The sequence below is a fragment of the Brienomyrus brachyistius genome, chromosome 20, assembly GCF_023856365.1.
Source record: "Brienomyrus brachyistius isolate T26 chromosome 20, BBRACH_0.4, whole genome shotgun sequence".
Taxonomy (NCBI): Eukaryota; Metazoa; Chordata; class Actinopteri; order Osteoglossiformes; family Mormyridae; genus Brienomyrus; species Brienomyrus brachyistius.
This window is the reverse complement of record NC_064552.1, coordinates 5,986,779-6,011,118: the sequence shown is the minus strand read 5'-3', so window position 1 is coordinate 6,011,118 and position 24,340 is coordinate 5,986,779. Positions and strand designations below refer to the sequence as shown.

The window sequence follows — 24,340 nt, the reverse complement described above, 5'->3', positions numbered from 1 at the left end:
TACAAGTCAGTCTAATTAAACACTGCCCCCACCTGACTCTGATTCGCCATAAAATGAAATTTAGCTTAATTAGCAACCCATCTGACGATGACAACTATTATCGTCATCATCCTCCTTAAAAATCATCTACATTGTTATTGTATCATTTAGTGGATGACCTTGTTCAGGGCGATTTGCAGTGCACGACATTAATTACAGTTTCCTACTGTGGTTAATATTCAACCGTTATCAAATTACGTCGCCCAGAAATCTGCAAGCGCAGCACAAAATGCAGACGCGGAAGAAAATGTTAATGAATAGGCACGATGAAACAATTACAAATCTGTCAATTACATTTGATTTAATTAACCTGCGTTAAATATCATTTACTATATATGTACAATAACATTATAAGACAGGGAAAAAGAAATTAAAAAGAAAAAATTTACCAAAAAATCATAATTGATCATTATGAAAATGATGTATTTTCCAAGTATAAATCAGGAGATCGTGGTTGTGTCATTTCATAATTATTTTTCAGTCGCTACACACACGTGTACACACACATACGTGCACATGCACACCATTAATAAGACTATTTAAATATCAGTAATTGAGCATTAATTCAGGCTCCAAGTCCACACCAATTTACAGCCATGGTTACAGATCTTACGTGAAAATCTCCCTCTAGTCTGGATTAGTTTTGCTCTTATAGCAAAACCCCGGAGCTGCTTATGTTGTTTTTTTTTCATCGATTCTGAGCATCTTTTTTGCCCGATGTGTTAAAAGTGAGTTTGGGCTCCGTTCAGCGGCGCCGCTGCTTGGATTTCGCGACAGACCAGACCGCCAGATGGGAACAGAAATTCTCATCGGCGTTATCTAACATTCACCTCGTACGTTTATTTTGGCTTTAAAGCATTCCTCTCGGATCACAATAGCTGTATTCTTTTGCAGGGCTTTTTAGTCTCTTTAGCACAGCACTGCCACGTTTGGCCTTCTAAGAACATCGTTTCTAGCAGCTGGGTTACGAACCGCACAGTATAAATAGCTCCCATAAAATGCGCCCAGCTGTGGCCGCCTCAGCTGGCTGTTCATTTAGTTTATAACTCTTGTATTTCTACCGTGGCGTCGCTCGTACAACTCTTGATTCAGTGCGAAATCTAAGTGTTTTAACATTAAATATGATGTGTAATTCAGAATATACCGTCAATGCTTCTAGATTGGGACCTCGCTGAGAAGTTGACGTTTCTCCACAGAAGCTAAATTCACGACCCACCGTGTGGAATTAACCCCCACGAATCTTGTCTCTTTAAAGATGCAACCTCCTGATTTGGACGAAAGGTGCGGTATCGGTTGTGCGGTATCCCACACAGATTTCCCAAGAGCCGGGACCTCCAAGAAGGTTTGGAAGCAGAACTTCTCTATACTTCTGTTTTCCCTTCTTTCGAAACCACTGACAATTTCGTGATGGCAGCTGGGGCCAAACAAACACAATGTGAATGTGAATAACAGAAGAGTGGGAATCAATTCTTTCGATGCTTTAGCTGAGATGCCGACAGAGCAGAGGCTTCTTAAGGTCCTTTTGTAATTTATGTCGGTGAGGTCTGCCAAATTAATGCGTTGCAGAAGTTCGCCCCTATTACCGGGTCTCTGAAGCGTCTTCCGCGGTCTTCATGCATTTTGTATGACGTTAACAAGCGTTTCTTGGGGATGATGCACAACCGATCCGACTGATCTTACAATCTGCTCGCTCTCTCCATGTTCCCTGCTATGTAGGTGAAGAGTGTTTTGAAATGCATGTCTGTTTAGACTCACCCCTGTGTATCAGTGGAGGGTAGCCAACGCTTAACACGCTCAGAGATGTATTATGGAGACCGGCTGTATGCAGAATTCTGTGTTTCATGTCAGTGTCGTGGTCTGTCGAATTATGTACAACAAATAAGATGAAGATATACCCAGTAAGATGAGCTGCATCGCTCAGACAGTCAGAAGAGCAGACTAAGGCGTTTCACTATGGCCTTATAATGTAAATGTAAGCTGTTTCATATGATCGGCGTATTATCTAGAAGTCCTAAAATGATTAAAAACAAACCATGTCTAAAATTTCTGTGTGATCTGTCTGAAAGCAATCTTGTATATGTTTTTTTTCCCCAAAGTCTTTGACGGAGCGGACAGGGCCGAAGCTACCGCCACCCAGCGTATGTCGGCGTGTCACCGGCCTCCCTCGTCGTCCTCCCCGCAATCCGTGCAGTTTTATAATCCCTTTTGTAACCGATTCGCGCTTCAATTTATTAATTAATCCAGTGATGGGCGGTCGCGCGCCAGGAGTTTAATCATAGATATGGTTAATAAATTGTTAGAACTCAGACCAAAATGCATTAACTGCCTAATCATCGACTGATTTTTTTTAAAATTAAATAAATACAGAGAAGACATTTAACAATCTTTGTTCTGATTTTTTTTGTTTAGTTTTTTGCTTATAACGTAAATTGGAAAACTAAGGTGTCTTATTTTAATATACCTGTTACCTCTGTCACTAAAACAGTTCTTTTCCAAACGGATTATCGGAAGAGCCCCGAAGCCCAGAAAATGAGCCGATCATTACCGACCTCCAGCTGAACATCCTCTCTCTCTCTCTCTTTCTCTCTCTCTCTGTGTCTCTGCCCGCTGCTGTCGACATCGCTGTCCTGTCGGTGGTTCTATTACCCATGAGGCCCTATGGGCCCAGGGCAAGTGGCGAACACCAGGACGCTGAGGAGCAAGCTGTCAGAGCACATGTTGTGGCTGCAAAACCCCATTGCACACTCCTCCTCCTGGGCTGGGGCAGCCGCGGACCTCTCCAAGCGACTTCTGCTAGATTTGCTGCCTGGCAGCCCCAGGAGCCCCTGGGATCTGGGGAGGAAGGCCGGCGCCCAGGTTATTTTTTTTTACCGTGTTGTGGCACACAGGAGTAAGAGTTGTGCTGCCTCCTGTTGCCGATAAAAAATGTTTCTGTGACCAAAGCCCTTATTTAAAAACTGCCAGGGGAATGGAAGAGGGGTGATTGTTAAGCCTCTCGTTCCAAACCAGTTTAGCTCCTTCAGCTCTTGCATTTTTCATAGTTCCATAGATTCCTGGAGGCCACAACAGATTAATCCACTGTTACAGCAGATGGCACCGTCACAGCATCAAAATGTCTGTTTGAATCAGTGCCTGGCTTGTAAAATTCGAAGCATGTGAATTCATTAATCGAACAAGCAATACATTAGCATTTTAGACCTTGAGATCAAAAATCATTCACTCGTTGCACTGCATTTTTATGACCTCCGAATGTAAAATTAAGCATATCCAAAGGGTGTCAACATTAATTATTTTTCGTTAAATTATTTAAGTATTTCGTTTATTGAAGTCAATCTTGTTTTAATTTTGCTATTTCAAATACTTCAAATGCTATTTCATGTTGCATCCTTTTAGCGTGAGGCCAGGCTCTCTCCTGTCCGTTTTCTTGAAAACAGGCAGCGTTCCGGCTTTAAAGGCTTATATATATTTATGGATTGTTATAGATTTCAGACTTTCCAGCGTGTGAATTTACATGCCGGAGAGGTTCTTCATTTGCATTTAAGAGGTGCCTTGGAAGACGCTATCCCACGCAGAAGAACATTCTTGGAGAGTTAAAATTATAATTACTGGACTAATAGGATCCCGAGAAGTGCGTGGGTGGCGGCGGGTTCAGTTCGTTTTTTTTTTCCAGGTCATTAATGGACTGAAATCCGTCTGCAAGACAATTGACAGGAGTGTCGCGGTAACCTGACACGAATGACGAAGCGGGTTATTAAGTCCTTACGAGTCCTTTACCGCACTGACACCGCCGAAACACATGTCCTTAATGCACTAGTTTCAAAGTCTCTGAGTTGCTTAACAAATAAGGCCAAGCAGGGTGACGGAGTACTTTATGCATTTGAAAAGCAAAAGTGTCAGAGACCTTTATGCCGGCTGTTTGTAAAGACCGCAGGAAGCATCTGTTTGGAAGGGTCTGAATGCAGCGCATCGTTAACTCTATACATCCATCTGTATTTCTCTCATTTACTATCTGATATGGGGGAATAAACTCAGTGAAGAATATATAAAGTATTGGTATGACCAGTAGTGTTCTGTTGAAGCAACGATTTATTTTAAATGCTTTACTGTCCTTTGGTGTTGTGATCAGCGCGATAATATCTGTTAGGGCAGCCTCATTTTCGTTTGGTAGTGGCTATTGTTATAGCACCATTAATGTGACAATGGGCAGAAAACTAAACAGAATGATAATAATTGTCGGATTGGGCATTTTTGTAGCTGGTAATAATCACTGCACATGCAACAGCCCGAAATGCAAGCGAAGATAACCTTATTAATGCCACAAAGGGAAATTCCGGCATTACAGAAGCAAGTTATAAAAACGATCAGACAATACACACAACATAAAGGCACAATGCAACATGAAGGGAGATTATGTCCGTGTGTGTACTCTGTACAGACAAACAAATAGCAGGCAAAGTTTAAGACTTGAGATTGTATAGTCATTGTGACGAATGGCAGAATATCCATGTGGATTAAAGATGCAGGTGGATGTTTAATTTTAATTTAATGAATAGTCCATTAACTATAATTACCAAGCAAGACAATTGCAAGTCCTGCCAAGTTGTCATAATGAGTTGCAACAACTTGGGTAGCTGGAAATCAAAGGGCCATTAAAATACGAAGACCTAGGAACCTTCTCAAGTTTTTAACTGAAACCTATGTTGGGGGGGGGGGGGGGGGGGGGGCGGAGTTCCATGGAGCTTGCAGTCGTGTTCAAATTTTTCTTATCTGTGTAGATGTGAAGGAGCCCAAATTAAAAATTTATTAACCATTTTCAGCGATTTCATTGCTAAATGATTAGTACAATAAAGATCATTTATGCCTCCATTACAGTGATAAGGCTGTTAGATAAAATGTATCCTATATTTTTCATTAATTTATCAGGTTCCTTTATCTACGACGAGATACGGGTGAGGGCACAAGTGCAGCGAGTGTGAGCAGGGTAGTCATGTCGGAGTCAAAGGTGACAGTGAGCTCTTGTGCAATGAAGCACAATCTGGGACAAAGAGCATTTCCATGTTGGACAGGTTGACTTCCAGATGGTCGTCCGTCAGGAGAGAGAGGAGTGGTGGGGGTTGGTAGGAGAAGAAGCTGCGATGGAGGCTGAAGATAAAGGAGGATCTGCAAGTAAGAGCCGGAAAACCCAGTGGCTGTCCTCGAACGACTGACCTTATTTTGTTTCCAATTTTGTCTGTTCCTGACCCTTCGGCAGTAACGTCTGACATACTGCGTCTGTGGATCCACTTCGCCACTTCCAAAGCGGTATGTTTTAGGAGGCGTGGCCGTGTCGTCCCCGCCGTCCTGGAGGTGGCGCTTCCCATGCTTCATAGCGGCTACTTCTTCGTCGATCTATTACGTCGTTCTTCATCTTCGTGTCATATAATAAGACATAAGAAAATAAATGGAAAACGTCATGCAACAGAATTCAATGGCCGATATTTAATGGCTGTTAAGGGCCGGTTTGTCTGGTGTGTAACCGTTACCTGTTACAGTCCCTGTCGGTATTGTTCGTATTCTGTTTGTTTATTTACTTGTTTGTTTGCTTACATAACCAAAAATGTCCCCAGTTGCCACGATTTTGTTCATTTGTATCATCTATCTATGTGTCTAAGCCGCTATGTGCAACCACCACCTAGAAAACAATTCCTTGGAAATTACTGTAAGTCTGCTCGGTGAATAAAATGCTGTTTCTGTATTCTGCCCCCCCCAGCTCAGTACTGGGTCACAGCAAGTCTGGAGCCAATGCCAGAAAATACAGGGCAAACTCTGGACAGGATTCCAGTCCATCACGGGGCACACACACACACACACACACACACACAGCTCAGGAGGTGTGAGGCCACAATGCTGCCCACTGATTTATATAGATGCCTCTATATTCCACATGCAAATTAGCATGCTCATTTGCATATAAAGTAAAAATGAAGGGGGGTTTTTATCTGCCTTTTCCTGCGCTTCTGACTAAAGGCATGTCAAGATCTATCTGTAGTGCTAGATGTTCTCCACTAGGTGGCCTCATAAGGTCTGATGAAAATCGGCAAACAAGACAACAGCACTGGGCTGGTCAGCGTGGACGGCCCGCCGGTCTTTTGACGCTGTTGGCTATCAGATAACTGTTCCGAGAAAGAACCCCACTTGGTTCCCATAGCAACACACCAGTGGGGGGACCCAGGACATTCACGTGGGCATGGTGGCAGTTGGGTTGCTGGTAAATCCAATTTGGGCGGGGGGGGGGGGGGGAGGGGGGCATGCAGTAGTCTTGGATTCTCTGAATTTCCTCCCCATTTCCTCTCTGGCGCAAAGTCGGTCCAGTTTCTGAGCTTAGATTGAGTGGGAGCTGGAAATATAGAGAAATATAGAGCAACTAAACATGCAAGCCCTAAATATCGATCCCAGAGACACCGATATCAATCCCCACACAGAGCCGGGGGCATCTGCTTCAGCTTCTCCATCAGGTGGGTCCCCCTGGGTGCCTGACAAAGCAAACGCTTGGGCTTCGAGCAAAATAGCAGCATCAGGCTAAACAACTGTGTAATCTTGTGTGTCACGGTGTGGGCGGGGCCTGTCGAATTAACACGATGCCTGCCATGTGGGATGTGTTGGATGTGCCGTGAAAAAGGCGGGTGTCGGAAACGTGTGGCAGGCCATGAACGCCCTGGCTGTTTGGGGGGAGGTTACACCCAGCCTGGGGGGGCGGGGGGGGCATCGCTGGAGTGCTGCCACCCACTGGTCCCAGCAGTGTCAGGCAATAATTTAGGAATGATTACGGTCTACTGAGTAAGTAGTAGGTGTGTTTTGAAGGACTGGGGGATGGGGGGGGTGTCTAATGCAGTTGTGCACTCTATGCACCCTCAGATTCCAATACCATTAGCCATGGAGTACCAGATCATACTATGGTTTCCTGATAGTTTACCATGGTATATCTCTAAATAATTAACAACCAATTAGGAACCAATTTATATCGCTAAATCACTATTTCTGTTGTTATAACGATACTACAATAATTTGCACTGTGATTTTACTGCCTTACACAGTTGGAGCTTTTTAAGCTTCAAAGAGTGCAGTACAGGGGTCTTTCCATGGACCCAAATCCTCAGCTTTCAGGTTGTTTATGCTCTTATGCTGTTTATGCTGTCTGCTGCACGTATTACGCACAAAAATTCTGGGTGGGTGGTGCACACCGTTATGGTTTTTGTGTTGCATTTTTATTGGTCCGGCAGGGGCGGGAGACTTGGTGACTGTGACTGTCGCCCCCTCCAGCAGTGGGTATTTTTAAAATCTGTGTAGACGCTGTACGGGAAGAGATGTTGACCACACGGATGCATTCCACAAGTTATCGGGTCTTTTTTTTTTAATGTGTTTAGTATATTTTTCATTTGTTTGATTGCACTATTAAGAGAGCCGGATTTTTTCCCGAGGGAAGATCTCTTTAGATGTGTTTACCACACCCTGCGTATGTTAGATATAGTTACGTTCACCTCTCCCGTCTTTATCGTAGCTCCCGTCAAACGCGCCACCGTCAACTGGCTGTGGCTCTCCACCTCTTATCTGCGTCGCAAGTAAGGGAGACTCACACGTGAACAAGGGCTGATTAGTTAATTCGGGTTATCACCTAATCGCCCCGTCCCAAGGCTTCTGTTTAACACGGTGCGCCTTGTTGCACACTGACTGCAATTATACCATCTCGGCGGAGAGAGAGAGGCTTTTATTACCGCTGTCTGCGAGTTTTATCTTCTGTGTGCAAACGGTGCCGGACCTGTCAGGCAACAGACAGCATGTCGCACCGTTGTAGAGGTAGCAGGATGATGAAGTAGCGCTGAAATGATGATCGTGTAACAGGGTAACTGAAAAACTGTTATTAAATAAAAATAAATTCCCTCGTACGAGCATTATGGGAAACCCCACGAAGTTGTAAACATGGTTGTGTCTCAGCACTTAGCTTTTAATGGGTAATTTCCCTCCTTTTCTCATGTTATCTAACTGGATTTATTTCCATTTTCCGAATACTGTGAAGTGAGATTTTTTTTTCTAATGGCTCAATGCTTTCGTACATCTAACTAGCATTTATATCCACTGTACATCCCCTAACCGCTTTACCTGGATGTAATAGTCAGTGAAGGTCACGAGGAAAAAGTGAGACGCAGCACTGTAGGCTGCCTCTAGGGGGCACTCCTCCACATTCGGCATACCCCCCCACCCCCCAGCCAGAGCACTCCGATGGAACATTGTTACCATGACAACACCCACACTCAGGTTTCCCTCACCTTACACGCCACCTCCCGCTGTCCTCTTCACAACACATGTACACATCTTCGAAAGTGAGGAAAACACAGGTTTCCTCGCCAAGTGCTGCAGTTAGTGCCCCTGACAATAGACATTCTCACACAATTCGCACCTCCATTGTTTTAAGTTCACTTTCTATATCGTCTCAAACTGCACTCCTACTTTAAGCGCAACAATGTGCTTTTGAAAAGATCTGAGTAAAAATAGCACGCTTGTCATCTTAGGTATATTACTACTCTACATAATGCTTGGTTATATAACAGGTATTATCTCAAAGGCAGAGGGTAAAACTTCAGAAAGCCATAAAATATGTACTACTTTTCATAATTCAGCTTTATTTTTTACCAAGTAAAATGTCCTTATATGACATACACTTTGTCATATATACTTTGTCATATAACACTGCATAGTGCGCGTCAAGAAATGAATCTACACACAGATGTATCGACACAGAATTATGAACATCAGAAAGAAGCAAAAGCAAATTTAAAAGAATGAGCTCTAGTATCCAGTTAAACACACATTCATTGAATGACAGACCGGTAAGTCAAATAAACACAGTTATTTGTTGAGTGTAAAACAGAAAGCCCACTATTTTAGTGTTATTTCATTTAACCTTCATTATCTCGCAGGCGATAAATCGTGCTCTTATAGATCATGCCAATCGGCACTTGTCTTAAATTGACCGTGCTACAGTGACGGGGAGCTGACTGGATGACCGAACCGTTTAACGTCGCACATGACTGCCACCAACTCTTGGCGAAGACGGAAATAACAAGCAGGGAGACAGCTTCACTATGCTGTATAGCCCATGTATTAAGGCTAAGATCACCTGTGCGCTTGTCGAAGACGCTGCTGCATGTCATCCTAGGAATTCTACCGAACCATTGGCTGGTTTCTGTTCAGTCCTTCTTCTAAAACTGTGTCTTTACACCCAGGTATTGCACACGTTTATGAATTTTAGGCATAATTTCAGTTTGTCCCTCAGACTGAAAGAGTCTGGCAGTAGCTGTAAGGACTCTGTATATCAAACAATAAGGGGTCACTGACAACCCTAACCCATGGCGCCCGTTTGGACCTGGAACTGATACTGGGGAAAGAAGTTCACAAAAATGATCTGAGGGCAGAACAAAAAATGATTGGTCCGGAGAAATAACCAATCAGATTATAGAGAAGGTGGGTTTAACCAACTTGAGGAGGCGGGAGCAACCAATCAGATCTCTTGGTCCTGCCTCCTCTAGTTGCTTTGACTCACCTCCTCTACAATCTGATTTGCTATCTCTCTGAACCAATCATTTTTTGTTCTGCCCTCAGATCAGGTTTTGCCTGCAGAACATTTTTTTTTGTAATCAAAACTCCCACAAGTGGGAAAGAACGGTTGGTATTGCATCTGTGTCAAGGACAGAAATTATGAAAGTGGAATGAAGCGTTAGTCTCGAGACATGGACTGATTGAGACTGAGCAGCGAAGGTTTAGTCTAGAAACATGAAGGTCCATTGAAACATGAAATGGATTAATAAGGGAATCAATTAGGGTTGGTCTCATGGGAAGGGAAGATTAAACAAGTTGCACAAATGGTAAAATGTCTGTATCTCTTGTCAGCCCACCATCTTCAGGTTAGTTTTGTGCACATCGCAGATGTCGAACCACTGCTGGTCCACCTCCTTGCCTGGCAGCAGGCTATTTCGGGGGAGAGAGGGCTTGAGCCTCTGTTCCCGGGTGCCCAAGACCCTCCAGAAGCGTGTGCCCTTCAGCAGGAAAACGGCATTATGGGTGTAAGAGAAGTAGGCTGCATCCAAGTGGCCCTCTGGGTGGTCACCAGGCACCAAGGCAGGGAAAGCCTCCTTGATCTTCTTTGGGTAGCCGCTAGCCACGGCGTGTGTCCCCACGTGAAAGGTGTAAACCTGCGGGAAATTAGTCAGTCTGACGACCATTCAACCGTGAGGGACATGACATCACGATTGCCACACATAAGTAAGAACTGCACATGCATTGCTGGCAAATTTATGCACACAAAGACCCCATATTCTGTGTGGCTCTTTAACAGACCTTGAATTACAAATGGCTCAGAGAATCTCTCCTTTCATTAAAACCTGAAATGTTGTCCTTACATCCATGCCCTTGAAGAAATAGATTAGGAAGTCCCTCCTGTCATAGAAGGCGGTGTCAATGGGGCTGGGTACGCCAGGGAAGCCCTCGGAGATGAGCCGTGGGTACCTGCGGCCCTCAGAGTCCTCAGTAAACGCCTGGTCGTTTTCACTGTCGTACCTCCAGTACTGAGTACCTGTTGCAAGCGAGAATTTGTGCAGACAAGCCCGAGCTAGATTCTCCTTCAAGAGGCACGATCCTCCAGATAATGTCGCAGTTTCCCATCATGCATCGCAAATGGTGCGTTTACCTTTAAAAAAGTAGGCAGCATCGGTGGTCCATGTCCACACGTGCACATAGGCGTCCACGCCGTTGCTAGGGACACCGTGCCATCCCACCTGTACCGCCACCGGGTCTCCGTACCGGGTTCTATTACTCCGGTTCTCATACATCCAGTACCAGCCGCCCCGCATGAAGTAGGTGTTGAATCGGACCACGACCTCACCATACGGGCTCCGCTCTTTCCTGATCCAGTCGAACACTGTGCTGAAGCGCCCTCTACACCCACCTTAGGGAATTGCAGGAAGGTCAGCTCACTGTCAAGCACAGCTTCTGAACAAATGTAGCCTTGAGAAGTATTAACATAGATCAATGTATTGCTGAAAATGTTATATATTTCCTGTTTTTTGCTGCCTATTTCATTCAAAGACATACAATTTTTAAGAGTGTTCAGTGCTTCTAATTAGTCCTGTACTACCTTGGTGAAATGTACACAGTTGTAGATTTAGTACATTTAACATGAGCTGTTATGTGGACACTCACAGTAAAGATTTCATAGGATGGATATATGCACTTAAGCTGCAATTTTCAGGAACATCTCAGGACAAACAGAAAACTGAAAGTAGGTCATCGTGCTCCTGCCACCATCATAATTTGCTGCTAGGACAGTAATTATCTGCGTTTTAGGCCCAGAAAGACTCTGATAAACATTTAACGTTTATTGCAAATATGATTAGTGCTACTGTTCCACATTACTCATATTAACAATGTTGGATGTGGCGTCCTTTGCCGAACTTATATACCTAGATGTATACGGACACTCCTCTACTTACGAACTTTCAACTTACGAACTTTCAGATATACGAACGAAGAGGACTGTAAGTCCAAATTGTGTTTGCTTGGCTCCCGTTTCCTGTCTGCAACATAATTTTTTTCCTGCGCGCCAATTCCGGCAAGTACGACTTCTGGCCGCTACTCCGGCCGCACAGCAGTGTAGCGTGCGAACTCCCAGCATCCTCGTTCTTTGTACTTGCGTTTACCCTTAAAATGATGCTGAATAATGACTTACGAACATTTCAAGTTATGAACGGCCTTTCGGCACGTATCTCATTCATAAGTAGAGGAGCGTCTAAATCAACGGTCAGCACAGCTTTTCTGGTAAAGTAACAAACGTGAAGATATTCTGAAAATGTACTATATTTGTAGTCTTACAGCTAAAGAGGCACTTCTTCACCAGTTTGACCAAGAATGGCGTGCTAATCAATTCTAGGACAAGATGGACAGTCAGGTCTCACCATAAAGCTTCTGAATAGCTTTCCTGTCCAGCCAGTCGATCTCGAACCCGGTGTCCTGTGGCAGGTAGCTGGGCTGCATGATGGAGCCTGACCGGAAGATGTGCGGCAGACCCAGAACATGGCCGATCTCATGCACGGCCACCTGCCGGACGGAAACCGAGGAGAGGTTGGCCAATGCTGAATGGTCAAATGATACCTCTGCCAACATTGAGCCCCATCAGCTGAATTATATACAATTTATCATCATTTACTCAAAGTTAGTAAGATTCTTCAGTGCTGCTTGGACTCCTCACCATCTCTGGCCAGATATACTATCAAGTCTTGACTCAACAGTTAGTCCAGAATTTTTTTCAAGAGTTCCCTATTGAGTTCGGTTGATCTCACTGTCTGAAGCTCACCTTCAAAAGGCTGATTCCATAGCCGGTGTTGGGAGCGGTGAAGTGTTCGTCGTCGTCAAAGTGAATATCGCCCAGAAACCACGCGTGAGCGAACTCCTGCCCAGCGCCATCGAAAGCCTGAGTACAACCCAAGTGTCTTCCTGCAAGACGTTACAGATAGCTAGATATTCAAAAGTAAGCTCTGGTGTCATTCTACAGGTGTTCATTCACAGAGTGCTGATTTACAGTGTGCTATTCAACAAACCTTTTGGCAAATAAATCAACAATCATAATGCAAACTTTAGTTGGTTAGCTGATGCAATTATTCAAAACAAATTTATAAAGCTAGATATTTCTGTACAGTTACAAAGTATTACAGTGTGGCTTGTCGTGGGAGTTCAACCAGCAATCTTTTCATTACTACTTCCTATCCAGGACTACTTGAGTTCAGCTCCAAATGTCATACCACACATAAGAAGATAAGAAATTTACAAATGAGAGGAGGCCATTTGGTACATCAAGCTTGTTTGAGGAGAATTCAACTAATAGTTTAAAGTTGTTCTGATTTAACACACAACTGACTCACCAGTCCCAAACCCAAGCCTGATGTCAATCTCAGCCAGGGGTGAAAGCGTGTCCTCTATGAACTCTAGAGGAGATACTTCACTCCACATCCGGAAGGCCAGCTTGAAGATGTACCTCTGGTCGTCGATGGACAGCTGGCTGCTGTAACCTTCTCCAAACAGTCTCCATTTCAGCAGCTGCTTGGAGAAGGCTATCTGCCTGAGGTTGCCGGCCTCCGGTTTTGGCCTCCTCTTGGACAGAAGGGTTAGGAGATGCCTCTTCTCTCGGGCGCTGGCCGGCTTTGGAGACTGGTCACTTTGGTTATCTGTGACGTTGATTGTAGCATTACTGGCTAAGGGGTCAGCGGGTGCTGAGCCTGAGGAATTGTCTTTCACAGATGAAGCAGTGGGAGATACCCTGTCTGGGACTCCACACCTTGGCTTGTTCATTGCAGCTTTGGTAGCATCATCAAAAACGCCCGTTTCTGGAAGGCCAGACGTGACCTGGAACTGTCTGAGGCCTGAGATGAAGTCTGGGGTGTCGACACCAACATCGCTCTCAATCCCCGCCCGAGATGCAGCGCGTCCTTCCTGAATACGCGTGTGAAGCCGCTCTCCACCTGGGCTATAGTCTGCTTCTTCAGATTGGCTTTCGTCCAGTCTGAGTGACTTCAGAAAGCCATACTTCGACAGAAATTGCTGAAAAGACAAAATGGAAATTAAGCCATTTCCAGAAGGCAAAATTCCATGCGCATTTGTGAAAACGTGTACAGAAACACATACGGATAGTAGGAATTACAGTAATGTTTTGCGGCTATGAAATTGTATTTGGAATCTGAAAATGATGGGGATAGTTTGTGTTATCCTAATAGATCACTGATGAATTAAATATATGCACACATAAAATAAATTTATTGCGCATCTATACAGGAATAAGTATTGCAAAAACCGTTGTATAATAATTGAACAAAAAAAATGCAATATATATGGGTTTTCCAGTTCAGGGAGTCTTGAATGCTTACCCGTGCAGTATCTGTGTCAACTATGAGCTCGGCGTGGTGCGGAGCGTGCAGCTCAACATCGGAACGGTCTCTGGTGTGAAATATCTTCTCGGTATGAACAGTAAAGAAGTCCGTCAATAGGAAGATTGCAGTCAGCTGGGTCCAGATCAGCATCGTGATCGCAATGTAATGTCGCTATCTTCTGTTCAGAAAACTTCGCTCGCATTTATGCTGTCCACTCGCCTAATAAAGTGTGTTTAGAGTACTGGAGGGCGCCGCGATCTTTTATTTTTGGGCACCCCTCCTTTTGCGGAGTAACGGTTTGGTGTGAAGTCTGCGTAGCGCTTTGGAAACGCACAGGGGCGCTTAGGCTTATTTTAAAATGAGATATTCGTTTGTGATCATGGGTTGCGGTGGAATAATACGCACTTTGCAGGCCTCCGTTAATTGCATATCACTTTGTTTCGGGTTGAATTTTCTGGTTGATACGGGAGCGTGCAGCGGTGACACTGGGGTGATAAAAGCGCGTCGGAGCAGCTGCGGAACGCGCACCTGCCGCTGTCGGCTTTGCTCTCCGCGCAGCCACCCGACGATTTCGCACACAAGCAGCAAAACCTACACTTAAAAAGACAATTGTAAAAAATGGTGTTAGAAAGCTGATGCAAATTAATATAAAAAAGGCATTTGTCCGTGTGGGGCAGTATTTTTTTGCATTGCACAAAAAATCTAGGGAATGTACTATGTTTATTCATACAAACGCTTAATTGTTGTTTTTTTGTTACATCCGATTTTTAAATTATGTTTACGTTTTACATAATTACATTTTTACGGCTTTTTAAAAAGAGGTGTTTTAGGAATAAATCAGGTTCTTGGTCCTACATTTGAGTGACATTTTAACATTTACTAAATAAATAAATATTTCGTTTGATACACTATTACTTGGCACCTCACCAAATTGACACGCAACGTGCACGTTAAAACTGCGTCATTTATTACATATCAGTACACTTTACAAAGATCAAACATATTGCGTCGGCATAATGCGTCAGAAAAATATTTACTTGCAATATCGATGTTACAATATGCATTGCATTAGTAGGATACTTTTGCCTCGTTAACAAAATCCTTGGCATGGCAATATTTGTAGCAAACGTTCAGTGTCACTGGTGTCGGGTGACATGCGTTTTGGACATGGGATGATTTGTCTTGCAGGGATGAGTGGCCACGGTGGTCACTGTAGGACTTGCGCGATTCCTTGAGCCAGGTGCTGGGCTGTCGGCTTCTCCGCGGTGCAGCTGACCGTCAGACCTTCCGCGACCATGGCATCGGCCGTGGTGGGTCCAATGGCGGCAAACTGTGGGAAGAGACCCAGAATTCGTCTCTGGTCTGGCTGGTGTTGGTGAGCTCATGCGGCATGACAAAGCGAAGCTCTGTAATTACCGCATGACTTTAAATCCCCCGTTTGCTGCTCCGAGATGAACACGATGGAGACTGTGATCTGAAACTCAGCCACCTTTCAGAATGAGCTGTCAAGTGGAAAAAGGTCAAATATCGGTAATGAAACAAGCTCCCTTGGTTTTAATTAAGCTTGTTGGGTATGTCGAAATAGCATCCTTGAAAGAACGTGTCTGTGTCCAAGCCTGCGGGCAGGAGATATCAGAGGCAGATCTTTTTATATCAACATGCACAAATTGCTAATTGTGTTGATATGGGGACCATCTGGTCGGCCTAAAATTAAACCTATGCCGTAGTGAAGATCTGATGACCAAGCCTTTTAAACCAACTTCAGAATACACTGTAGGTCCACAGGCTTATTTGGAAAAAGAAAACTGCAGGTTTCAATGTAAATTATAACCCAGAATTCATTTCTTCTTAAATGGAACTCTTGTTTAATGGTTGATGGTCTGTCCATGAATGCTCTGCGTTCCCACCAAGACTTACACCCTTCTTCTGTCTACAGCATTGTTTTTCCCAATCCAGACAGACAGTCCACATTTTTGCTCCCCGTCACGTGGTCTGTCTGGAGGGAGGGAGCAAAAACATGGGCCGACTGTTCCTCCCCGAGGACAGGATTGGGAAACAAGGATTCTGATGATTGACATTGATTCTGCTCTAGTTTCAAGGGCCGCAAACTCTCTTACATGTAAGATACCTCCCTCGCTGTCACGGGAGCCGTGCACTGACCTTTCAGCACTCATACCTGTAAATATTTTCATTATTTGGTTTTTTAATTTTACTTAAATAATATGAGACAAATTATATACACTGCAGGCAGCGTATAATAAGCCTTAACACCTAACTCATAAAACTGAATTATAATTTATTACTTAGCTTCCGGCTACAGTGATACATTTTTAAAATTAATCTTTATTAATAAAAGTATATTACGTTTCTGCCTCTTCTCGAGGCGGCTTTATAGAGCACGGTTAGGAGTGTCTGGCTATCTCATGGATGCGCCGAAGACCTTCAACCCCAGTGATTCCAGTTGCTGATTCCTGACCCCTGGCACCGAGCAGATCAGGACCGGGCAAACAGCGGCCTGGATCCATCGATTAATCAATCGCTTCTTTCTTTTTTTGTAAGAATGGGCCCTTTAAAGAGGGTTAGGGCAGACGGTGTTTAATTGCAGACCGGGAGCAAAGCACAATGAAAGGACTTTATTTCTGAGGTCTATTTAAAGGCTGCAAAAGAGCACCCTTCATGAATCGAGGAAGGGATCCTGACCTGGAGGCTTGTGGAGGGCGGAGCCATTTAAACATCTGATTTAACGCTGAAACGCAGCATTCTCTACAACTGTAAAGTGATTACTGGTTAGGCTGGAACTGTCAGACAGCAATGGCAGTCATCACTGCTGCAGCTAAATACCAGACTGCCTAACATCCCATCCAGGGTGTCCCCTGCCTCATGCGCTGTGCTTCCTGGGTTAGACAAGTGAGACAGTAAGCCAGGCCGTGAGAGGGTGTGCCATGGTGATGGGGGAGGGGGCTGCAGGCATGGTACCCTGTCAGACTGCTTACAGGGCCCAAAGCGTTGACAGCAGATGACATGAGAAGCAGCTCGGGGAGGCTAACCAGCCCCTCCTACAGTATGGCAACGGAACAGATGAGGCCAAAGGGAACAGCGTTTACCTTTATCCGGCTCAGGTCGGGCCCCGACAGCCTGCGCACCGTCTCCAAGCAAAAGCGGACTCCCGACGGGCTGAAGAAGGCCACGCTCGCTGGAACACCCTGCGCGTTCCCGGGAAAACAACCCATGAGCGTGTGGGTGGGGCAAGTCCAGTGGCATGTGTGGCAAGACAAAACCTGGGGCTTTAGCACTTTTAAAGAGAGCTTTGGCTGTTTAAAAAGTACCGTTCGGGTTCTGTGGAGGGGATCTCACCGCTGCAGAACCTCTTCGACAGTTAGGCAGCGAGTGGGGCAGACTGATCTGCCTTAATCTCCCCCCATGTACGCAAAGGCAGTGAGTACCACAGAACATAGTGCTTCAACTTGTAATACTCAGCTCACGAAAGGGAAATTGGCAGACTCGTCTTGTAGTCTGGGATGGGGGGGGGTGGGTGGGCTGTTACTTGACGCAGCTGTCTAAAACCCACAGCGTGCTGCTCCTCATTCACACAAGCTCGGATGCGGAGTCCCGAGCCCCAGCATGGCGGCCACGCAATTCCGAGATGCCTCAGCCCCCACGGTCCTTCCCTCCCACCTACCTTCTCCGAGAAATAGTCTGTCAGTTTTCTCTCCAGGTCCGGATGCTGGGCCGTCTGATAGACGGTCAGTGTTTCCAGGGGCACCCCTAGAGGCGACAGGCAGGACATGCATCACGTCACGATTGGCTGGCCCGTGCTTACCGCCACAAAAGTCTGAACATGCACAAACAACGGGAAAATGCATTAGCAGAACGAGATCTGAAAAATAAAATGGGGCAGATTAGGCTGCTGTGCATTCGATCAGAAGGTCGTTGGTTCAGATCCCAGAATTCGATAAGTGTGAAGTATGAAACTAAGGAGAGTTACCATGTTCTCTCAAAGTGGTAGGCAGGACTTCTCTTTTGATTGAGCCACAGGGAAAGAGGAAGGGTGATTTCTGGGGTTCGTCTGCTGCATCTAGGAGACGCACAAATGTCCGCAGTCAGGAGATATTCCTTTTCACGCCCCGTGTGGTGGCTGAGGGATGGAGAGCCCAGCAGCCCATGTTACGGAGACAAGCCGTCCTCGTTAGGCTCGTTTACATACTTTCCAGGATAAACTGCGAGAGCACAGACGCCGTTCCGGAATCTTCACCCTGCGGGAGCAGCCCCAAGCTCCTCACTGGGGAAAAAAAACAAAGCATCCGGACATTAATGTTCATGTGCGTCGCAATGACACCCCCTCGAGTGCTCCTAGGAATGCATGGATGCATGCTGCACTGCGCTGGCGGTACTCGCCAAAGTGCAGGACAGGAGATGGAGAGGTAATGTCCACCTGGACAGGTACGCTTCTGCTTTCTGTCTGATCTGGGGCACTTATTCAGCAGCTCCGACAGATGGTAGGAGCTCTGGGTGGGTGGAGGGGGGGGGTGGGTGGTGACAGACTATGTTTGAGATGATCCCAGGTGGTGCGAACTATTAAAAGTGCGGCCCGCGCCAATCGGAGCGATGTCACTTCCTGCGGGGAGCACGGGCCTGTGCCCTTAAGGGCTTCAGCAGTCAAAACAGCAAGCGGGTGTCTAGCTTCGGACGAAAACGATTATATTTGATTTAAAAAAATGGCAACGCTGCAGAAAACTGGGTCAAATTAAAGGAACACAAATCAGACAAAGCCAAACTCCATAATATTTAACCAATATTAATTATTCAATTACCGCCACTTAGAACAGAATTTACGATTCCGTTGTCCAGTCGGTCTGCCTAAATACTGAAAGTGTGACACATCGCTGACTTCCTGTGCGAAGCTACACATAGTGATTGGTCATGGTGAGCACAGAGGAAGTGCACTGTTTCTGGTCCTGCATTTCCCAACTCCCCCCTCCAATCTTCTTTAGATCTACATCGCACCCAGGGGTGCTAACTGACACCTGGCCCTCCCTTCAAGGTGCCGACAAGCGGCAGGTGACGAGCTGGACACAGGTTCCATTTCGACAGCAAACTGAGATTCGTGGAGGGCTGATTTCCTGCTTTCTGGGGGGGGGGGGGGGGGGGCTGTTACAATTAGCGACCCATCAGCTTAAAGACAGAACCATCAGGGATCTTTGGGTTGTGCTGTGGGGCTGTAGAAGCACCCCCCCCCCCCCCCACAATCAGGTAGGCGACTTCAAGCTTTGGAGCTATACGGCTAAGCCTGAACAAAAGACGCCCCCCCCCCCCCCCCCCCACAGTGAATCACTGTCTCACCTCTTTGAACATAAAAGGAAAGGCAGGACCTATGAAATCCACCTGATCAGATGGAGGACATTCGTTTTATTCTGATAATACAACAAAGCTCTTAAATTCCCTAAAATCCCGAAGTGAGTGGGACAGAGCAGACACAGTGTAATAGCCGTGAAACCACATCTCATTATGCGATGTCTGTCCTACAAACGTTGCTGTGACTGGCAAGGTGCAGCTCTGCCTGTCTACACCATCAACCCACCCCCCTCCCCCCAAGAAGCTGCTGTGATATTTAAGCCCTCATACTCACGTCCCCCGACACACTCCCTCGGTTACCACACCTTCCCCCCCTTCACCCTTTTCAAAATCGCCTCACCACGTGGGTCTCAGTCAAATTTAAACGCCCAGAGTTTACTCTCGCAAATTATAAAGCACTTTTATTCGATAAGATCGCTTTGTTGCGGTATGTACAGGACTGCGCAAAAGTCTTAGGCAAGCCGGAGAAAATGTTTTGATGATCTTCATGTTGGTGTGATGCTAGGGTGTCATGTTTGGCTTCAGCTTCAGAACCTCTGCATAAGTCACCTCAACCATACGTGTATTTTTTGACTCAACCACTAGCATTCCGTGATTGGCTAATCAATACCTGACTGAGTTATATAACTAAGGCATTTAATTAATTGAGCTAGTGGTGAAAATGAATGAATACCCTGAATGGCCGAGGTGCTCTTGGGAACTGAAGCGGTGTTCGTCTAGCCATCCAACAGGATATCAGTAACTTTTTGGAGAACAAAAAATGATTGCTAATTTATATTACATTACTCTTGATATGTATCTTTTCATGTTAAACTGCATTTTTTTCCTAACAAGTATGCACTTACAATCCAGATGAATAGCCTTAAACATTTTATTTGACTCACCAAGACCTTTGCACAGCATTGAATGTATGTTTTCCTTATATCTGGAAGGAGCTCTGCTTGTACTGCTGTCTTTGTGAGTGAAAGCTGTCATATGGACCGTGATACGTAGGACGTACAGCGCATCACAGGCTCTGGATCAGCCTGTCGCTAATCGGCCAGCATCGCCGAAAGCAGACGGGCAGGTACGAGGCCGGCGACGTACCCAAGGCAGCCGTGGCCTTCCCGACAACGTAGACAAGCCTCACGTTCCATCTGTCCTTCACCGAGGCGTCCCACTCTGCAGAACACAGCCGTCAGACTGTCAGTGAAACAGAATGCGCATTCCTGAAACGGCTCCTATACCAGCAATCGTCATGGAAACATACAACCGGGTGATGACACCCTATGCAGGGCATGTTACACTGTGGTTGCAACAGGCTGCGATGCGCCAATACGAACAGGATTCACGCTTAGGCTAATATTGCAGTGGTAGGGACCAAAGAAAAACTTATTAACTAGGCTAGGAAGGATATGCTTCTGATAAGAGAACTTCGCAGACGCACAGGCAATGCAGAATTTCGGGATAATAAACTTTCCCCAGCACATTTCTTATGTTTGGATTTGTTTTCCCTCTCATTGCAACAAGGTGCACTGTGAAATGGAAACATAATTATTTCACATAAATTTACATGCATTTACATGCATTATTCCTAATACGACAGGAAGTGCACAGTTTGACAGCTGCTTGGTTCGTCAAAAGATCTGATGGACTGTTTCAATTCCCCTCAAAATGCCGGGCAGGAGCTTGCAGACTGAAAAATTGAGTCGGTCTGACAGAGCGTTACAATTTCTGTCATCAAGGATCAAGCCATTTTTATATATTATTTACTGCTGCATGTTTCATTCGTATTTTATAAACATTTGTTTTCCAAAGGCATTAAGTGAATGCTTTCATTGAAATGGTATGGGAATAATTTTCATATTTTGCCCAAAATTGGCATTCTGTGATTTTTTTTGTTTGATGTTTCGATTACCTCTGATTAAAAGACCTTAAAAAGCATTTCATTATCAAACTGTCTGTAAAATGCGCTTTACTAAACAAAAACCGATGTTCTTATGCAGTGTAAATGAAGGATTTTTTTAATTACTTCAAACTATTTTCATGCTACTAAAGATTCTTTGATGAGCTCAGAGATTCATAAATAAAATGCCCATATGTGGCATCTCCAGCACAAACGTCAGGCGTCTCCTTAAAGAAAACCTTCAATCATGTGACTGTTCACATCCTGTAACGATGTCGCTGACAAGAAAAAAATACGATTCCTGTCTCTTCTCCTTAAAGGAAAATGGGTCAAATTAAAGCAAACACAAATCAGACAAACCCAACTCACTCGTTAATAATTAAATACTTAGGAGATAAACTTTCTGGTATTTTTACTTCTCAGAAAAAAAAAATCGCAAGAAAACAGAAAAACAGAAAGTCACAAAAATAATGTAGTGGAACAGAGCAATTTAACTTCCTTCCAAAATTACGTCTACAATTAAAATGTTCCTTAAGAGGAGACTCTCGGTTACACTGTTTACTGCTTAGAAGGTCATTTCTGAGTTGTCCTGCTAAATCCTTTGGGTCATTTTTAAAGAAAACATTTTCATTCCCAGTGTTGATGAATGTCAGTATGGAGGTTATCAATAATAAGATGCAAATTATCATTCACTACAGATAGAAATTTTGAGTAACATTAGGAATAGGATATACGTCAAAGTGCAGAACGATATCCATGTGCTATAACGAATTGTGGGAAGTGTCCAAAAATCCAAGAATCTAAAAACATATATGCATTATAAATTCTTATCCATTTAAGAATGACAACAGAAGGTCTGGCAGTTGATTGTGAGCTGGAAAAATCCAATCTCAAAGTAACTGAAAACTTGTAGTTAATGGCGACCTCTATGGGACATTTACAGTCAATGCAGTGTTTCCAACCAGTGTTTCCAATGCAGTGTTACAGTCAATGCAGTGTTTCTAACTCGATCCTGTGTACAGGACGGCCGGGCTGGGAGTTTACATTCTCGCGTACATGTATTTACGTCTAGGTTAATACCTGACACACTGTTTAAAATTACGACTGAATGTGATTCCTTGCCGGCCCCCAATCAGTCCACCTACCCTCCATTTTACTGTGAGCTTCCAAACACGCTCTGGCAGCCTCCACTGTCCTGGGACTGGTAAAAATAAGGCCTCCGTACTTCTCAGGCTGAAGAAGCTGTGTGGATACAAAAACACATGCAAATTAATTTACGCATTTCCGCCATTCCCACAATTTCACCTGGATATAAATTAGGGTAGAAACATGCAAAGGATCCAGTATGTAAGCATTTTGATGAGAAATGGAGTTTACCTTCTGACACAGTGTCTCGAGGGACACAAACGTGAAAGACAAAACTGGAATCAATGTAGCTTTGTGTCCACACAACTCCAGCTCCTGGGACCGGCAACAGAAAGGTCAGCAATGCAGTTACACCACGTACATTAACATCTGCGCAATCAAGCAATACTAAATATTACCACTCTTCTAAATATGGTCATTTTATTGCCTGTACCTTGGTCTAAATGAAATGATTATATCACAAATGCATTTCCCTCCATGTCAGCTTCTCCTCCCAGAAGTTATCATTCATTGCTTACATATACAAATTAATACATTAATACACAAAGCTATATGTTTATAGCTACCTTGATGTAAGGATCAGGACCAGAATCATCTTCTTTCGGTTCTTTAAGCAGCAACAAGTTCATCTTGACATTGGCTACCTCAAGAATTCTTAAAAAATGAATTTGCAAAAATAAATACAGGATAATGCCAAAACAACGAGTGATCCTGCAAGGAGGCTGACAACGTGGGTGAGTATGATGGACACTAGTGACCTGCACTAGGACGCGGGGTTATTGGCTTATCGGGGTAACTTGTCGGATTTAAGGTACCACAGTTTAAACGGACTTCATATTCGTTCACTTACATTTTGCCCAGACTACCTTAAATCCGACAAGTTACCCCGATAAGCCGGTAACCCCGCTTCGTACTACAGGCCACTGGAGTTTGCCGTGAGTAAGCAGGAGATCCACCCTTGTGTTGTGTGCTGATATGAAAATCCCAAAGAGTCAGGTCATCTTCTAACAAACAGGATTAGCAGATACAAACGACAACAGACAAACACGTTAAACAACCAACTTTAGCATTTGTTACTAGTCATGACACACATGATGCTGCAAAATATGTAAAGGACTATTTTAAACGTGATGCACACTAAAAAAAATAGTATATAGAAAATACACTAGTGTTCAAAATTGTGGAAACACTCAGCATTACGCTTTAAAAATTACTACACGAATACTGGAGGTAATGTTTATAAATATTTAAAAAGGGTGTTTACAAATGTCATATATTGGACGAATAAATAACCGGAACAACAGTTGGATGAAGTTTTGCGATCTATAAAAATTGTGTTTCCACACTTTTGGCCCCGAGTGTCAATTAACTATTCCTCGTTTTTTGCCATAAATTATTTAGAAAGTTCAGAAAAATAAGTGATATTGCTGGTTGTAACACTTAGCTTCTTAATTGGTGCCGTAGATACATTTTGAAAGAAACGTTTCTTCGAAGCAATTAAAGGGAATACCACAGATCAGGGCAACAAAACCTAGAAATATATATGGTAACTACGACTGTTTACCTTTTTGGAATAAATATGTTATATTAACCAATATAAAAATTCAGAGCTGTCAAGGAGCTTCAAAGATAACCAGCATATAGCTTTGACAGGACATTTATAACCCCTCTAATGTCCCATTATGGCAGTATTGCACATATTATACCTATGAACTGTTATTCTGAAGTCTCATTGAGCAAAGCTGTCATATAAAAGCAACTCAAAATGTGAGCAAAATCATGCGAATAAGCACTATCTCCTGATGTAGCCTGAGAAGAGCCGATTCTTTTACCATAGCCCAGTTTTCAGCTTAACCCGGAAGCTAAGCTATGGACGCGTCTATCGTTTTCAAGAGGGTGCGTCTGTTTTTAACAGTCATATGTAATGGATATCAGTTTAAGATATACGAGTAAGATCGATCGACATATC

At 44.3% G+C, this 24,340-nt stretch overlaps 2 protein-coding genes and 1 long non-coding RNA gene across 11 annotated transcripts; 1 reads left to right on the top strand and 2 right to left on the bottom strand.

Moving 5' to 3' along the window:
- The first annotated feature begins 626 nt into the window (after positions 1-626).
- On the top strand, positions 627-2,370 carry LOC125715847 (uncharacterized). Its single transcript, XR_007384206.1, has 3 exons — positions 627-767; positions 1,295-1,381; positions 2,136-2,370. It is a non-coding gene; the product is annotated as an uncharacterized LOC125715847 (long non-coding RNA).
- A 7,320-nt stretch (positions 2,371-9,690) lies between these two features.
- mmp21 (matrix metallopeptidase 21) lies at positions 9,691-14,800 on the bottom strand. Of its 2 annotated transcripts, XM_048987884.1 has the most exons (8): positions 14,394-14,800; positions 13,986-14,069; positions 12,987-13,662; positions 12,422-12,561; positions 12,024-12,165; positions 10,760-11,017; positions 10,473-10,645; positions 9,691-10,265 (listed from the first exon to the last, which is right to left on the bottom strand). In XM_048987884.1, the coding sequence occupies exons 1-8, from the start codon at positions 14,415-14,417 to the stop codon at positions 9,960-9,962; spliced, it is 1,803 nt and encodes a 600-aa protein (XP_048843841.1). In that variant the 5' UTR covers positions 14,418-14,800; the 3' UTR covers positions 9,691-9,959. The 2 variants fall into 2 exon arrangements, with proteins under 2 accessions (XP_048843841.1, XP_048843840.1); XM_048987883.1 differs by having other exon boundaries at positions 13,986-14,800.
- A 134-nt stretch (positions 14,801-14,934) lies between these two features.
- On the bottom strand, positions 14,935-24,239 carry uros (uroporphyrinogen III synthase). 8 transcript variants are annotated; one of them, XM_048987889.1, is made up of 10 exons: positions 24,204-24,239; positions 22,938-23,025; positions 22,603-22,686; positions 22,371-22,467; positions 20,427-20,501; positions 18,193-18,267; positions 17,974-18,063; positions 17,668-17,865; positions 17,093-17,191; positions 14,935-15,318 (listed from the first exon to the last, which is right to left on the bottom strand). In XM_048987889.1, the coding sequence occupies exons 2-10, from the start codon at positions 22,998-23,000 to the stop codon at positions 15,125-15,127; spliced, it is 975 nt and encodes a 324-aa protein (XP_048843846.1). In that variant the 5' UTR covers positions 23,001-23,025; positions 24,204-24,239; the 3' UTR covers positions 14,935-15,124. The 8 variants fall into 8 exon arrangements, 7 of the variants coding, with proteins under 7 accessions (XP_048843846.1, XP_048843845.1, XP_048843844.1 ...); XM_048987888.1 differs by having other exon boundaries at positions 23,936-24,233; XM_048987887.1 differs by having other exon boundaries at positions 22,938-23,902; positions 24,078-24,231.
- Between the last annotated feature and the right edge of the window lie 101 nt (positions 24,240-24,340).

Bases quoted from the DNA above. Each gene is read 5' to 3' on its own strand.
- uros (XM_048987889.1), bottom strand. From the start codon at position 23,000: ATGAACTTGTTGCTGCTTAAAGAACCGAAAGAAGATGATTCTGGTCCT. The intron at 22,687-22,937 runs GTAGCTATAAAC...TGCCGGTCCCAG, and splicing joins GTCCTGATCCTTACATCAAG to GAGCTGGAGTTGTGTGGACA. The intron at 18,268-20,426 runs GTACGTCGCCGG...TTTTTTCCCCAG, and splicing joins GAAGGCCACGGCTGCCTTGG to TGAGGAGCTTGGGGCTGCTC.
- mmp21 (XM_048987883.1), bottom strand. From the start codon at position 14,138: ATGCTGATCTGGACCCAGCTGACTGCAATCTTCCTATTGACGGACTTC. The intron at 10,646-10,759 runs GTAAACGCACCA...CGCTTGCAACAG, and splicing joins TGCTGCCTACTTTTTTAAAG to GTACTCAGTACTGGAGGTAC. The intron at 10,266-10,472 runs GTAAGGACAACA...AATTTCCCGCAG, and splicing joins ATTTCTTCAAGGGCATGGAT to GTTTACACCTTTCACGTGGG.